The sequence below is a fragment of the Protobothrops mucrosquamatus genome, unplaced genomic scaffold, assembly GCF_001527695.2.
Source record: "Protobothrops mucrosquamatus isolate PMUCROS unplaced genomic scaffold, P.Mucros_1.0 scaffold_164, whole genome shotgun sequence".
Classification (NCBI taxonomy): domain Eukaryota; kingdom Metazoa; phylum Chordata; class Lepidosauria; order Squamata; family Viperidae; genus Protobothrops; species Protobothrops mucrosquamatus.
In genome coordinates this window covers 349245-366841 of record NW_015386240.1, presented here as the reverse complement: position 1 = coordinate 366841, position 17597 = coordinate 349245, and the positions used below count along the sequence as shown (strand labels likewise).

Here is a 17597-nt window from a genome sequence, read left to right as displayed (position 1 = left end):
GAACTCAACCAAATTAGACAATTGCATTTTCTCAACCCAGGAGCAGAATAATCAGGGAATTAAAGAAAAAAAAACTAAACTAGAAATTGGTGTTTGTTTTTATTTGTACTTGAACCAATATAGAAATCATATTAAAGCATCAGGTGAAGATTAGGCCATTTTCTGGACACTTAGAATCAGATCTGGGTTTGAGAAATATTCTGTCTGAATTCTGTTATTGGTGTTTCATGCCATCTTGCAGTAGACACTGTTCTGGAATAACCCTTGTTCTTTCTTAAGGACGGTAGCGCAATCTTTTATCTGGTTATTGTTCACTGGTCTCCCTCAGGATTTAATCTTCATGCTATTTTATATTTACTTGGAATTAGAAACATAAATTGTGTAATGAGTCAGAAATGCTTCTTGTGTGGGAATATTCAGACAAATACTTCTTGTGTGGGAATATTTGGGCTGTTTTACTGTAGATGGCATAACATTTGACTTCTGATTTCAGAATTTGGCAATATTTTTGAATTCAGCCATGGTCCTGGATACTCAAATAATGGTTGGATTTCTTTAGTGCTTTATTCAGATAAGAATTTATATGCCACTTTTAAAATTTTTTTTTTTTTGCATAGCTGCTTATATGTCTTAATTATATCTAGCTTGGATATGAAACTATTTTTGAAGAATGTAAAATCCAAATAGTTCAAAACACGGCAGGATTTCAAAGTTGCTTCCAAACTGAGCCAAATTTATAAAATCAGTTCAGTGCAATAATATAAATTAATACATCCCTGATAGATATTTCCACTTGAATATATTCATTGAACTGAACTGAAATGTGAATCAGTCCATTTTGAACATTTTGAATTTTCTTTTTGACTTCTAAAGTATGAGCTGTCCACCCTTATTATATGCAAATATGACAATCATTCCCCCCCCCATATTCTCATTCAAGTTATTAATTAAAAAATACAGAAGACTACTTCACCCTTGTGGTATAGTATTAGGTTCGCTCCACCAGTCTGATGAAGAAGTTTTAATGAATACACTTTGAGTACAATTTTCTATCCAGCTGTGTTTTCACTTAGTTGTCATGCCATCCAGCCAGCACTTAACTAGCTTGTTAATCAGAATGCCATGGCTAGTTTGTCAAATGCTTTACTGAAATTCCATTTACAGGATTCCCACAATCTGCTAAGCAAATCATCCAATCAAAAATTGAGATAAGATGGATTTGGCAAAACCTGTTATGCCTAATCCATACCTAATTATTATATTGCTTTCAAGGTGCTTATTACTCAGTCTGTTTATGAATTATTCTAGAAACTGTTCTGATGTCTGTTTCATTGCTTCTCTATTCCTCTGCTATAAAACATAAGAGTAATATTTTTCTGCCTTCAGTTGTCTGTCATTTTATCCTTAAAAATGGAAAATTAAGACTTGCCCAGACCATCTTCTGTATTTTAGAAAATGATTAATCTGGCTCTGGAGATTTCAGTTTCTTTAAAAAGTTATTTCTGTTTGAAGTTGAAGTCTTCTAAGAACAGGATACTGTCCTGAGCAATGATTGGTGAATCAGGTTTTACAACTATAACTGAAAGGAGATTTATTCACAGGTAGTACATGATAGAGATAGGTAAAGTCTAATACTTAAGTACCTAGAGCTTCCTTATGTTGAANAGGAAACCCTATACCATTTCGGACAAATGGCTGTCCAGTCTCTTCTTAAAAACTTCCAGTGTTGGAGCATTCACCGCTTCTGGAGGCAGGTTGTTCCACTGGTTAATTGTTCTCACTGTCAGGAAGTTTCTCCTTAGTTCTAGATTGCTTCTCTCCTTGATTAGTTTCCACCCTTTGCTTCTTGTCCTGTCTTCAGGTGTTTTGGAGAATAGCCTGACTCCCTCTTCTTTGTGGCAGCCCCTGAGATATTGGAACACTGCTATCATGTCCCCCCTCATCCTTCTCTTCATTAAACTAGACTATAATATATTTCCTATAAATAAACCTTTTTTCTCTTATAGTAATAAAATCTGCTTCACTAATTCTTGCTCGCGCTAGACTCATAAGATGTTTCGATTTACCTTGAATTTCAGTCCTGTCCCTTCATCCTACTCCTCACAGTAATAGTTCTGCCTTTTCTTTGTTTTCTTTCTTTAAAGAATGAACGTTATCTTCATTAAAAGACTGATACGCTAGTTTCCTCTTCTTATAAGAAGCTCTTTTTAATCATCTTTGCCAACCAGCCTCAGCTCATTCTGAACATTAGCTTTTCTGATACCATGGAATTAATTCTGAACTACCTGTAACCTATGTCCTATACAGGTTTTTTTTTCCCTTCAGATTCTCGATAGGATTTTTTTTTGGTATAACATATTGTTTTCCTCCATTGTCTTCTATTTTTACTCTTTTTTGGAACTTTTTGCAATTGTGGTTTTAGGATCTTTTTTTAAAGAACTTCCAACATCTGTCTTCTTCCTCTCTCTGAAGGAGAAAAAACTCAGGAATTTCCTGAAAGGACTATGCTTGGCAGAGTTTATATGCCAACATATGTTGGGGTAATTAAAATCTGCTATTAATGTGCTTCATGCCTCTTTCACAGACCTGGCTCTGACCCTATTTTGAATAATGGAGATGATTGTAAAATCATGAATAAAAACATCACGATATGTTTAGAAAGTGAAATGAATGAACTTGGCTATACATGCTTATCACCTAGCTATTAATCTCAATCTGCCAAGTTTCTTTGTTGCATATGATGTTGCTTTTGAATGGAACTGGCTGAGATCATTTTGTGGCAGCAACCCACCATGGTACAAAATTACATTAAAGTACACAACTTTTGCTTGTGTATTAAATTTTGATAATATAACATGGTGGCTACCTCAATGGAAAAAAATAAGTGTTGCCTCACTGTCATTCAAAAATGCCACAACTGCTCAAATGTGAGTACCTATTTTGGAAAAAACATATAGAAAAAAAATAATTAAATTAGAGATAGTGTATTTAAAAGGCATACATTTTAAAAGCATGCAATAAAGGAAATATCTATGAACCCATATTACAGAGAAAGCTGTGAGTAGAATAATTANAAAAAAATAAGTGTTGCCTCACTGTCATTCAAAAATGCCACAACTGCTCAAATGTGAGTACCTATTTTGGAAAAAACATATAGAAAAAAAATAATTAAATTAGAGATAGTGTATTTAAAAGGCATACATTTTAAAAGCATGCAATAAAGGAAATATCTATGAACCCATATTACAGAGAAAGCTGTGAGTAGAATAATTAATAAAATCATGCAACACTACCATGAAGAACATATCTTTATTTTGGCTGCTGCTGATGTGATGAACTAGCTGCATTGTTCAACCATTTAACTGTTATTGATGTGATGAACCATCATGTATTGGGAAATAAGCTATGTTCATGGTATTATGGATGATACAAATGTAATTTTTTAAAAAAATGTTATGTCCAAAAACCTAGCTCATGTGGTTTACCTAAAGCAACCATATCACTTTGAAGGTGCAGCATAATTTTACTTTCATGTAATCAATAATACAGTATTTACTGGACCCCCAGGAAACTTCTGATACTTTTCTGAGTGGCCATGAACAAAAGCAGAACAGAGCTTGTATATCTTTGGCTCACTACATGGCAAAGGCAAGACAAAAAAAAATCCAGTGGAAATTACAGCATGATGTTGGAATATTTTAGATAAACTCATCCATGTGACCTTATTATTTATCCATTCTTACTAGGTCAGCATACTAGCAATATGTCAGCCGTACCAGTTACTGTCCTTGTGATATGGTTACTGAATAGAAACAGTTTGGTTTACTGGGCCACAGGTTCCTGACTGAACCTTCTCCCTGTCATCACTCAGGATCAATTCAGCTTGCTGTCAATGTTTTTCTTACAAGGGCACATTAAGCAGTTCATATATATGGGGAGGCATCTCAGAGGTTTTGTAAGATATTGATATTCACAAATACAATGAGATGTTTTAAGAGATGTTTTGTGTACACAGCTCTAGCTTTACTTAATTATTATTCAGCAGTAAGAAGTATAAAATAATTTTTCAAATAATGTCATTAGGAAAATAGCAACTAAAGTTCTGCATATCTTCAAAGGACGAAAGTTATTTTTAAAATACATATTACTAAATAAATTCAATATTTTACTTTACTTTAATTTAAAGTGAACAATCTATTTTATAACTGTCAGGAAAATAATTTTTGATATGACTATGTTGTTTAATTCCATTTCATTCACGGATACATTTTTCCATTTTATTTACTTCATGAATCAGAAGGTAAACATGTTAATTAAAGTATAAATGATAATAATTGACATCTTAGGTATCAGTGAATTGAGGTAGACTGAGATTAGACATTTTCAGTATGTAGATCACTTTGTTTACTACTCAGACATGAAAAACAAAAAGGAAATGGAGTTGCTTTGTAGAAACAAAGACACTGTGACCTTATTATTTATGTAAATATTAATTATTTATTATTATGTAAAGACACTGAAGATGAAAACAGACATGAAAAGACAAGGAAAATCTTCCAAAAGGTCTCTGTATACAGAAGGAATTCCATTCTAAAGGACACCAATGGACAGATAGTAACTGATTCAGAGAAGTTAAAAGAAAGATAGAAAGAGTGAAATATTGTACAATAGGGGTGTCAGTATCGAAGATCATCATCGTCATCGTCATCGTCATCATCATCAGGTTCTGTACAAAGCACATTGGTCAGCAAGTGTTTCTCAGCAGTTTCAATCATTTACAGCATCTTTGGCATCATTCCAAGGGACATTAATAATCTGAGGATCTTCCTTAAGTGTTTGGCATCAAGTTTGGTATCAAACCAATACCAGAAAGCTGATCCAATGAAACTGGAGATAGATTACCATCTTTAGATTTAAAGTGTTAGAGAGAATTCATAAGAGACTTCATGAACAAACAGGGGCACTCAGGAATGAATTAACAATACTAGGAAAAATGACTAACTAAAACGACTAGGAATGAGAATGAAGGTGGTGTGGTTGGTATTACACTTTTTATATAGGTGACTTACATTAACTGTTGTCCTATTTAGGTAGAAGAATAGGACCGTTATTGTTGGAATTTATGTAAGCAAGCAGTAATCAGCAAAAAAAAAGAGAGTAGCAACCTGCCTCCAGGGAGTTTATATATCTGCAAAAAGTTGCTGAAAGGAATATAGGGAGGTAGGAAATGGCTGCTATCTGAGCATAGAAGAGATTTTAAACAGGGTAGGCCAACCAGAATCCAATTTCATCTTACTATTAAAAGACATCATTGATGCTAGTAACATAGTTCCATACTCATGGTCAATGGTATGTGTGAATCATAACAGATAACAATAACATCCATAAAGTCACTACAAAATGTAACTCAGTGGTGAACCACACTCATATTTGTGTTTTCTAAGTTTGCTGTCATCCTGATTCTCTTCCCACACTATATTTCCTGTTTTCAGTACATGATTAAACAATCTTGCTATCTTCTTAAATGTTTTTTGGTATTGCATACTACAATTTATGTATGAATACTGGGGAAAAATATAGTTTAAAAAATTTAATATACATGAGTAATGCTTCTTCATTTTTTTTTGCCTTCACAGCTCAAAAATAAATAAATTAGAATGATGAATATATTAAATGGAAAAACCCATAATGTAATAAAATAAAATATGAAGGATTCTAGAGGAAACTAGATGTGAAACGAATTATACACACAACAATGTGAATATACATTGCTTAAGACATATGAAAATAAATTGAAATCTATTTCTTGTAAATAAAATAGCAACAATGATTGAAGAATCTAACAGTATCCTAAAAAATAGCCAGTTTATTATGGCATAAGGTTCTATCAACCATTCCAGTGCTATTTTACAAACCAATGTTATCATGGTATATAATATATCCAAATTACCAATCACACATTTTTTTCAATAATATGTCACATTCATTTTACTATATTCTTGCTGTTATGAGTGGAGAATGTGCAGGTATTTAGTTGAATAGTAAGTCCTGTAGTCCTGTTGCTAATATTGTTTTTCAGCCCATCTGCAGATTTCTTCCCATTATATTTAAAATCTGCATGAATTCTGAGACTGAACAACAGTTAAATCCACATCCAAACACCCAAACAATCAAACCACTTGTCTCGTTCACAGAAAGAAAAAAAATAGAGCTATTTGCTTCTTCTGCACAATCTACAATCCATGCATAACACATCCTTTGAAAACTTTGAGGAACTCAGTAGGACTGAATAGAATGAAAATTTGGGGAACTAAGGAAAAACAAATTGATTTGATTGGTTAAAAGGGAAAAGCATGATGCAGCTATTTGATGTTTTTCTTCTAAGTGGATATTTCGTGAAGGAAAAGGATGTGAAAAAGGGAGATAAACTCATGATACCTATTTTGAAATGGACCCACAAGAATATAGACAACTTGTTTCATAACATATTTTAGGATGTATGTTTTAGCCCTTTCTTTCAAAATTAATCAACACTTTCACTTTCTTCTATATAATTCATTCACTCCACTAGATCATGTCACCTTCATTCAGATTTATTACATTATTTCCTTTGTCCTAATTTCATAGATCTACAACATATTGTAGTTCTTTCATGCACTTCATTTGTTAATTCATGCTCTTATCTATTTTCTTATCTTATATCCTTTGCTGCTTATCATGCCCTTGGTTAATTAAGGCTTTCACATAATATTTTTAGTCAGATTGAGAAATTATAGATTATATAGTCCTTGGAAATGATAAGGATAGTACAGTCTGTTTGGGCAGATTTTGTCAATTATAGCCAATCATATTTTTGCTTACACTATTCCATGCAATCTTGAAAAGAACTTGCAAGCTGCTTATTGTTGCCCATATTCCCTCAGTGTGGTTATATATATAGTGTATTGATACACATTCAGAGTTATACATAATTTAATATTGAAAATGGTTTTTTAGGTAAGGATTGAAGAGGCAGGTTAGTAATTTTCTTAAATAATAGAGTACAGTGGTAGTCTCCTGCAAAATTGCTTCTGTAATCAAGATTTTCTATGTAATCATTTTTTAAAAATTAACACACATGACCATATGACCCCAATTATTTAACCAGGGTTACTTCAGCATGTATTAGTCATCCTTTTCCCACAGAAATTAATAGCTTGAGTTAGTCAGGACAAGTTTAACTTACATCCATTTCAAAGACTGAGTCTGGAACCAGCCCAATAGCTGAATGAAAGTCACAAATGAGCTTTGTAATAGAGGAGGGATTTGAAGTCAGGTCACTCAATTTAAAGGAACACTAGGCATGTTGTTTTCAAGTTATTTAATCACTTCTGTCTCTTTGTGACTTGCTGGATTGTGTATCAATAACTGCTTCTTTGAATTCTTGTAAACTCTCATGCTTGTGACATCAGTAACAGTATCTGTCCACATTGTCTTTGACATTTTTTCATTGCCTTCAATTTTTCCAGGTATCAGGATCTTCTCCGATAACTCTTATTTTTGAATTATGTGCCTAACAGTTGTAAGCTTTAGCTTCATTATTAATAAATTCAGGGAGCAATGTGTTTTACTTCATCAAACATGGAGTGATTTGTTCTACTCTGATTTGAAGTACTCTTAACAATTTTCTTCAGCACCTCAATTCAAAGCCATCAAATTTGTCTTTGTCCAGCTTTTCAGATGGTACAGCTTTCAAAGCCATATGTTCCTATTGAAAAAGCCATCAGCTTTGTTAACAGTGTCTGATGTTGCTGCATTCAGGCATGCTACTATTTACTTGGTATATAGTCTGCACTGCAAAATGAAAAGAACATTCTAAAGCAAAAAAAATAATAATAATAGAATTGTGAGTACATAAGCTCATATTCTGAATAATTTCCAAAACATCTAAAATAATCAAAATTGACAGAAAATCATATGGTAGATCCAAATGTATAGTTTTGGTCAGTTATTTTGTTGAATTGTTCTTTGCAATCCTCAGGTATTCTATGATTATTTTAATGCTAGAAGAAGAAAATAGTAGAAGAAAATAGAACTGCATGCAATTCTGTTATAATCAGCAGTAATATTCTTTATTCAAATATTACAAATGTTCTTACAAATATTCTCTTCCATCAATTCTTGGATTCATTAAAGTTTATTTTTTCTAATTTTTCAAAAGTTATTAACAAAAGAAAAGTATAGTTGGGATTTAGAATGATCATTCCATAGATTAGATTGATAATTTATTTACTATTAACTCAAAATATATTTTAAAACCATTAGAAATCTATGTAGATGTCTTAAATTTTATACTGCAATGTACAAAATAACAAAGCTGCTTCTCAGTTTGCAAATTTATGAAAGCAATTTACCAAAAAATGGATCTTAAATTAATAATATGTACTGAAGTTTAATTATAATGATCCAATGATCCAATATGATCCAATATGAATCTTTAAATGTACCAGAGTCCCAATAATAATTCTGATATTCCAGTTATGTTTATACCTTGAAAAATATTTGTTCCCAAAGCTTCCTTTGTAAAAACAATTGCATTTATCATTGAAGTATCTTTTGTTGTTGTTGATAGTGAATACATGAATACATGAATTTAATTTTATTTATTTAATGTATATTATAACTCCCAATGTGAGGTTTTCACTTGAGATATGGGTAAATGTTTGCTGTTACATATTTTTATGTGTTACAGTCTAAAGTAGTAGTCATTTGAAATGAAATAAATGTTCAAGAAAAAAATATGAATTATGAGGTCTTCATAGTATTTCTATTCATCATACAGTCACAAAGTGATATAATTAAGGTGAAAACTACCACAATTTGTATTTAGAGTAAAATGTTGTTGTGTTTTTGTTAGCATTTTTAAAAGACAAAGATAAGTGAATTTGTGGTTCCAAGGTAGTTAAGCTCCCCCCCCCCCATTCAATCATATCTGATTCTTGGAGACTGCCTGGATAGGACCCTGCCGTTTTGTTCTTAAGGTTTTTCAGAAGTGGTTTGCCATTGTCTCTTTTCTAGAGATGACAGAAAGTGACTGACACAAGGTTACCTACCTGGCTTTGTGGCTAAGACAGATTAGAATTCACAGTATCTAGTCCATTATGAAACATTATCTTGTTATTTACTTTCTGCTTACTTACCCTTATTTACTTTCTTCAGTCATGAGATCTAAAATCTAATTTCTAGCTAGAACATTGACCTTATCAAATATTTGCTCCCCTAAATACCTGAATATTCAGCCACTATAATATCAATCAATCAATTAGAATAGAGCTGGAAGGGACCTTGGAGATCTTCTAGTCCAACCCCCTGCTCATGCAGGAGACCCTATACCATTTCAGGCAAATGACTGTCCAGTCTCCTCTTAAAAAGAATGTGATGAAGCACCCACAACTTCGGAAGGCAAGCTGTCCCACTGGTTAATTGTTCTCACTGTTAGCAGGTTTCTCCTTAATTCCAGTTTCCAATCCAATTCCAATATGTAGAATCCTAATGACCCTGAAGTGCTAGTCTACCTTGGTATTTGTTCAAACCATTATTGTTTTATCTGTCCTGGTCTTCTGGCTTTAAAAACCAGAAGAAATTGTCTCAGGTCTCTGACTTTCAGGGGGCTATGTGCACAAGATTTGTGTCTTGAAAAGTTTAGAACTCAACTACAATTTACATCGGTTTACATCTACATATTTTCATCAGTTTGTTAAGTGATTTCTATTTGTGATCTGTTCAAATGTTAAAATGGATGAGAAAAATGCTGTTTTTGTTGTGATAGTGGTTCTGGGAAACTGTTCATGTAGTTTTTAAAGAATACTTTAGGGAACTAATAATCTTCATTCAGAAATAAGACTTATGACTGAAAAAGTTTAAATTCAAACTCACAGTAAGATGTAATATGCAACTTACTTTAACATAAAAAGAAGCCATATTTTAAGGATAATGCGGTGTTTCAATAATAGCATTTGTTCAATAGCTGTACAATGTTTTATACACAGTTTATATAAGTCAGCTATGTTCTGTCAGGTCTATATTAACATCATAGCATGCATGCACCCAGTAAGGATACACATGAACATACTTTTTTCTAGTTCACCAGAAGCATTTAAATTATTTACATTATATATGTGTATACACAGTCATATATATACACATACACACACACAAAACACAGTTTGGAAGAGTATATTGTGTACTATATGCAGGGTAATAGTTTAGCAATAAACTTTGCTAGAGTGGTAAAGAAGCATAGCAATGAATAAAGAGTAATAAAACATTACATGTTGAGTGAAGGTTTTTTCCCCCTAGATTCAATCATGTTTTATTGTGTATTACAAATCACAACATCATTAGAGAATTGTGTTCAAGACAAAGCTGTCATATCTAAGTAATGTATAAGACACATTAATGGGAAAAAATCTTTGTTAAGAACCCACTATTGTTATTTGTGTAGTCTGAAGAATTTAGCTTTATGCTAGAGTAATGATCGGTCTGAGGAGATGCCATGAGTTCTTTTTGTCTCGTCTAAGGTCTAAAAAAATAGGTCTGTTTTGCCTCAGGAGAAAGCAATGGGAAAAATAGTCACTAAAATGGTCCAGTGACAATTATTAGCAAGGATATTGCCATTTTATTTTCAGTTCAGCATGAAAATGAAAACAGATGCTGTAAGGATATGTTTAGTAAATTCTTACTGAACTTCATATGATCTTTTTAGAGGTTATTTACAGTTTATCATTTAAAAAAATCTTCCATAATATTTTCTCTGTGAAACTTGGAAAAGAATGTGTTTACAAGGATTTCTTTTATTAAACTTTACAATTGGCAGGTCTTGATCCCTTTTTCAAAGTCTACATATAATGAATGTCCATTATTGGTACTGTTTGGACTGCTAATACATAGTAGTATATAGCTATATTTTTTTAAAATATTATTTTCTTAAAATTCTGCATTTTCTATAAGCACTAGAGGTATAATTTCTATCATCACTCCATTCGTGGAGATAGGTTAGAAAGAACGATTAACTCAAATTTTCAGAGAGGAACTAAGGCCTTTGTGATCCACATCAGATAGCAAATAAACAAATAAATAAATAAATAAACAAATAAACAAATAAACAAATAAACCATAAAGAAAGTTAGGAAGGAAACAATACTGGTATGTGTCTGTATATTTCCTGCTTAAAACTTCACATTACTGTACATTTGCTTAAAAATGATCTTTTAACATTTCTCATCATATGTGTTATTGTAATACAACTTGTAGGACTGCTTTTGCTTTTTAAAATATAGTTTATAATTATATAAATATAATATGTAAATAAATTATATGTAATAATATAGCTATACCAATACAAATTATATTTAATAATATATCATTATAATTATAAATACAGTATAATGATATTTTTTCTCACACTTAATTTTAAGATGAAAATTGAGCAATTCACTTTGCCACAGTATCATAATTAATTAAATAGCAGGGAGAATATGTTGACAAGGAAGCCTTATAATCGTGCTTTCTGTTTTCTGTGCAGCATGTGATAGTTACCATTGGGGACCCCACTGCAGTAGTCGCTGCCAGTGTAAAAATGGAGCTTTGTGTAATCCCATCACTGGAGCCTGCCACTGTACTGCAGGATTCAAGGGATGGCGCTGTGAGGAACACTGTGACCAAGACACATATGGAAATGATTGCCACCAAAAATGCCAGTGTCAGCATGGAGCCACCTGTGATCACATCACTGGAGAATGCAGATGTCCCCCTGGATATACTGGAGCTTTGTATGCGATTGATATATTGGTTATGTGTGGAATATTAGTGAATTTTACAATTTTTTTTTTCTTTTACAAGGAAGATGGCAATATTGTCCTCATGCTATGATTATTGTTCTGGTGATGATAAAAAAATAATTTGCACAATAAAAATAGTTTTATTGGGATTTGAAATGGTCTCTCAGTTCCAAATCCAATATGCCAACTTGTGGATAACTAATAAGCAACAGAAATATGACAAAATAAACTATATTTTAATATTTTGAGGAATATTAAATGTGTATAATGCATTGTTTTTATGTTTCTTTTAGTAATGCTTGATTCATTTTTTTATATGTTGGAAGGCTTTTTGTCCTTAGGCAGTGTAAAAACAGTTTAAATAGATTCTAGTTGAACCTTCAAGACCAACCAATATACTGAATAGTTCATGGTCCAGAGCTGAATAGTTCATGGTCCAGAGCCCATTGGATGAGATGTGGAAGGATACCATTTCATGCATCCGACACAGTGGACTCTGATTTACAAAAACCAGAATGAATGTTATCAGTATATTTTTAGAACAATAGAAATATTAAAACAGTAAATATGAGAAAGTCAAGAAAGAAAACTCTGGTAATAGTGTGTATTTGCACCAGGGAAATGCAAGTTCAAATCTTTACTCCATTATGACTTATATTGAATCAATAGCAATCACGATTATTTTCCTCTTACCATCCTATCATAACTAAATAGATCCAATTGCAAAATTGCTTAGAGTTGATTTGGGAAAGGATGATATCAAGCTACAATGAATTCATCTACAGCTTGTTCATACCAAAAGTTCCCTTGAAATTGCCTAGAAGATCATGGACCAGAATATAGAGAAGGCATCATTTTTTTCCCAAAGCAATCTAAAGAATGAACATTTCAACAACTCATCTGAATACAACATTCTGTAAAGGCAAAAACAGGGGTAGCGATCAGATTTTATTTTTTTTTTATTTTTTTTTAAAGGGAATAGTTAATTGTGAATAGAGAAAACAGGACTATAAGCTATTTTTGTCTATAATTTCTTTTAACTTTATATAATTAATATATTTGATTGCTCAAGCAATTAGTTTTACAGATTAACAACCTTAACCCTATTAAAACGTAAATATCTCACAATTTCTCTTATAATTAACTACTGTCTTTCTCTCTGTATGTGTGTATATTTGCTTTGTTTTTAGCTGTGAGGATCTTTGTCCGCCTGACAAACATGGGCCTCAGTGTGAAGAAAGATGCCCATGCCAGAATGGAGGAGTTTGTCATCATGTAACCGGAGAATGTGCCTGCCCTCCTGGATGGATGGTAGCTATAATTTCTATAAATTTTCATTGCTTTTGACTCTGATATTTCATGGGTATGTTTTAGGAGTTTTAATTCTAGCTTAAATGCAGGAAATAAGGGAAATGATTTATTTGAATCTATTACTGTTATGTAAGATTTAAATCTAGGATTATCTTTTTTTTACGGCATAAAGATTCCAACAAATTAACAATCTAACACTCACGAGAAAACATACAGTATCTAGTATTGCAAAGCTCTCTCTCTCTCTCTCTCTCTCTCTCTCTCTCTCTCTCTCTCTCCCCCCCCCCCTATATCTATATCTATATCTATATCTATATTTGTATTTTTACATAGTGCATTGCCATGAATAAAAGTAAAGTTCTATTTTCAAACAGGGCACAGTCTGTGGTCAGCCTTGCCCAGAAGGGCGTTATGGAAATAATTGTTCCCAAGAATGTCAGTGCCACAATGGAGGGACATGTGATTTAGCCACTGGTCAATGTCATTGCAGTTCAGGGTATACAGGAGAACGGTAAGAAGAAAATTTTTCAGAACACTTGATTGTTATGATTGGGGGGGAAAAGGAAAATTGAATGAATATACAGCATTATGCAAACTTGAATACGGTTCCAGTCAAAACTAAGCAAAACCCAAGCTGGTTCAATTTTAGTTAAGAAACTAATTGGAATTCAATAACTGTAAATAGTTAAATTATTTTCCTTAGCTATGTATTGGTTGATCTTATTTTTAAAAAAAACTATTTGCATTTTTTGGTCTTTTTTTCTCATTCTGCATAGTTTGGCCACTTCACTGCAATTCATAATATGAAAAAATTAAAAAGCACTGCCCCATTTCATGTTTTTACATTTATTCCTATTTTATTGTTCTTTAATCAGTGATTATTTTATGTGAGGACATAAATCATGTGAAGACTCCCATGGTTGGGACTAAAGTTGTAAGCACCTTTTCTTCCACCCGTTCTTTTTCCGAATATCATCACTTTACTGCCTTCTCTCCACTTCCTATGGGGCACAACAATAAAACTCTTTCATCCCTTTGGATGTTAGGGGCTTAGTATCTTCTTTTTCCCATATTTAATCTTCTTGGTATGATAACAAGAATCATTTTTAGAAGGAAAGAGGAGAAAATTCTGTTCCAGAAGTTTTTAAGTGAACTTTATGATAGAAATTATTTTTTTATCCTACCACTTGTTATGTTTATGGGATTTGTGCAGAATAACTTTCCACTGGATTTGTTTTTAGCTATTGAATTATAAGAACTTTTTGTATTTTCTAAAATCTTTCATACTATGTGTGTTGTTTGAAAGGAATGTGTTGCCAGCTGGCTATAATCCTGGTCTCTTTTCCTAACCTTCAATTAACTCTACATAACATTATTTTATGTTATAAAGAGCAACATCTAATGGCACACAGATGTCTGGGATGTTCCTCTTTCAACTCTCACAGGAAATATCATGTTCTCTAGTTTTTCCTACTGGATTTGATTTAGAGGTGGACACTTAAGTGAATAAATCCTCACATAATAAATCAAATGGCACTTTGTGGAATAAACATTTGCTTAAATATCATAGAAAAATTCTGTTTCACGCATCAAAATTCTGTTAGAATGTTTGGAAGTGTAGTGTAGAAAATTAACAACGGAAAATGTCCTTCACTAAAGCAATCAGGAACTGCCTACTTTATATATAAATATGGAATTTAAAACAGTTGTTCTTATATGTATTCAGACTATTTTTCTATGTAGCTCAATAACTGCCTAGTTCAACATTAGCAGCAGCAATAGCATTCACTGCATTTTATATGGAAATGAGATGTTTAGAATTTTACCTCATTGTTGTCCTTCATAATGGCCAGTCAAGAGGAACAATTCTCGAAAGGAAAACAATAGCAATACCACTTCATAGTGTTTTATAGCCTTCTCTAAGCAGTTTACAGAGACAGCATATTGTCCCCAACAGTCTGGCTTCTCATTTTACTGACCTCAGAAGGATGGAAGACTGAGTCAACCTCGAGCTGGTCAGGATCGAACTGCTGGCAGTCAGCAGAATTAGCCTGCAATACTCCGTTCTAACCATGTCTTCTTTTTGTAATATCTCTGTAATATCTCTGCTAAGAGGTACATATGATCCTGTTTAAGACATAAATAAGAGCATGGTTTGCTTTAATTGTTATCCAGAAAACCATATTTTAAAAGGTGGTTTTTGTTGCATTAAATTGTATCTGTATGCATGATTGTGTTTGCATCTGTTATGTATATAGTGCTATTATCTGAGAAGAATTAAATGAATATTTTAGAATATTTTTTATAGAAAGTGAAAATATATTTTTCTTCCTGGTCTTCTCACTAGGTGTCAAGATGAATGTCCAGTTGGAACTTTTGGAATACAATGTGCAGAGATCTGCCAATGCATGAACGGTGGAAAATGCTATCATATTAGTGGCGAATGTCTTTGTGAGCCAGGATATACCGGAGTACACTGTGAAACAAGGCTATGTGCTGAAGTAGTCTATGGTCTTAAATGTGACAAAAGGTGTCCATGTCATTTGCCAAATACTTACAGGTACTTTAGATATTTTTGTTATATCTGTATGGAATCAACTTTTGTTTGCCAATTAATCTTGGGCAAATTTTTCAGTTTTTTATAGTGGTCTTATGTCGTTCAACTATTGTGACAAATCACCAATGCAGGCAAACTTATATTGCCACAGCAATAACAATATTTCACCATGAATCACTAGTGAGAATATGACAGGAAATATAAGAATGTGAGGAAGGATTTGTTTTTCCAGATATCCTGATATGGTAGTTGTAGTTAAAGTTAAATCTTTGGATTTCTTTCTATAAATGTTAATACCTAAAAAAAATAAATCTTGATTTTTCCTCTGTGTTTCTTGCAGGAAAAAAAGAATGTTAAGAATGTAGGTTTCATGTTCGTGACCTACTAATAAAAACAAAGCCACAGTTTATTTGTTTTTCCTGACAGAGCTTTGGAAGCTATAACAGGTAGTCCATGACCTACAACCACAACTGAGCCCAAACTTTCCATTGCTAAGCAAAACAGTTGTTTAAGTGAGTTTTGCCCATTTTACGACCTTTCTTGCCACAGTTGTTAAGTGAGTCACTGCAATTGTTAAGTTAGTAACATGGTTGTTAAGTGAATCTGGCTTGTCAGAAGATCACAAAAGGTGATCATATAACCCCAGAACACTGCAACTGTCATAAATACATGACTGTTACCAAATGTCTGAATTTTGATCACATGACCATAGGAATGCGGCAATGGTCATAAGTGTGAAAAATGGTCATAAGTAACTTTTTTCAGTGCTGCTGTAACTTCAAATGGTCACTAAACAAATGGTTGTAACTTGAGGACTTCGTGTAATCAAATTAGGACAATAGAAGAAATTAGATAAATAAATGCATTAGGCCAAAACTGGAAATAAATAGAGCAGTTTGATTTTTTTACCTTCCACCTGAGAGGAAGCTGGGTCTAGTTCTGAAAAGTCAAGGAGCTTGACTCAGCTACTCTCTGAGTTGAAGCCATCATATAACATGCACTGTATAGCTATTTTGAGTTTGATTGTTATGACAACAGTTAAGGTAGGTTATTCATTCCTACCTTAAAACCATGCATGAATTGCTTAATTAGATATCTTTCATGGTCCATTTAGCAGAGAACTTCTAAAGAAATGCATCCTTCATTCTCTGATATCATTGTTCATGAGGAATATATACTTAAAAATTCCAAGTACTTGTTAGGTTTAGTACTAGAGTTGGAAGCCAGCAACTTTTCCATTAACTTGTCTATTCAGTGATGTATTCACTCTTTTTCCATTTCTTGTCCTTCAACAACAATGTTCAATAAGTAAGATCTGGGCTGGACTGTTTATCAAGTGTTCTGCAATTAATGTAGACATTAACTTAGAAAATAACTAAATTTGTAGCAGACATTTTAAATTGACAAGAATGTATGGCACAACATTATATAGCATTTCTGATATTTCAAGGATTAAATTGATTCATGTTCAACACAGCTGTTCATTTATACCACTGAAGGAAAGCTTGTGGGCAAGTCAAACTAAAAATGTTCTGATTCAAATAGAAGCACTTATTTTAGAATGTGTTTTTTAAACAGCTCTTCCTTTCTGTAGCAAATTGAATGGATTTAGCAGTAATATGAGTGTAGCAGCATTGTATTGTTAATTTTAGAATACAGAAGAGTGAACTTTAAATGGTATTACAGGTATTTAGCTTATAGTGTAGGTGAAAAAAAATGTATGTTTATATAATGTGTGTATGTATGTGTGTGCACAAACAGCAAAAATATGAATCAATGCCAAAAATTAATACTGCAGATATATTAAAGTTCAAGTTATGATTCTGATTTTTATAATCAAGAAGGCTTTTCTTATATATATATCATCACAGTAACAAACAAATATTAGACCTGGGATGTGAAGCTAAGTG

General features: G+C 32.6%; 1 protein-coding gene across 2 annotated transcripts in view; it reads left to right on the top strand.

The window, feature by feature from the left end:
* Nucleotides 1-17597, top strand: part of MEGF10 (multiple EGF like domains 10) — a 68772-nt gene that overhangs the window by 19735 nt on the left and 31440 nt on the right. For both annotated transcript variants that reach the window (XM_015821430.1, XM_015821422.1), the window contains exons 5-8: nucleotides 11564-11810; nucleotides 13010-13130; nucleotides 13505-13641; nucleotides 15478-15690. In XM_015821430.1, the coding sequence (XP_015676916.1) occupies nucleotides 11564-11810; nucleotides 13010-13130; nucleotides 13505-13641; nucleotides 15478-15690 (718 nt within the window). The remainder of the gene's footprint in view (nucleotides 1-11563; nucleotides 11811-13009; nucleotides 13131-13504; nucleotides 13642-15477; nucleotides 15691-17597) is intronic.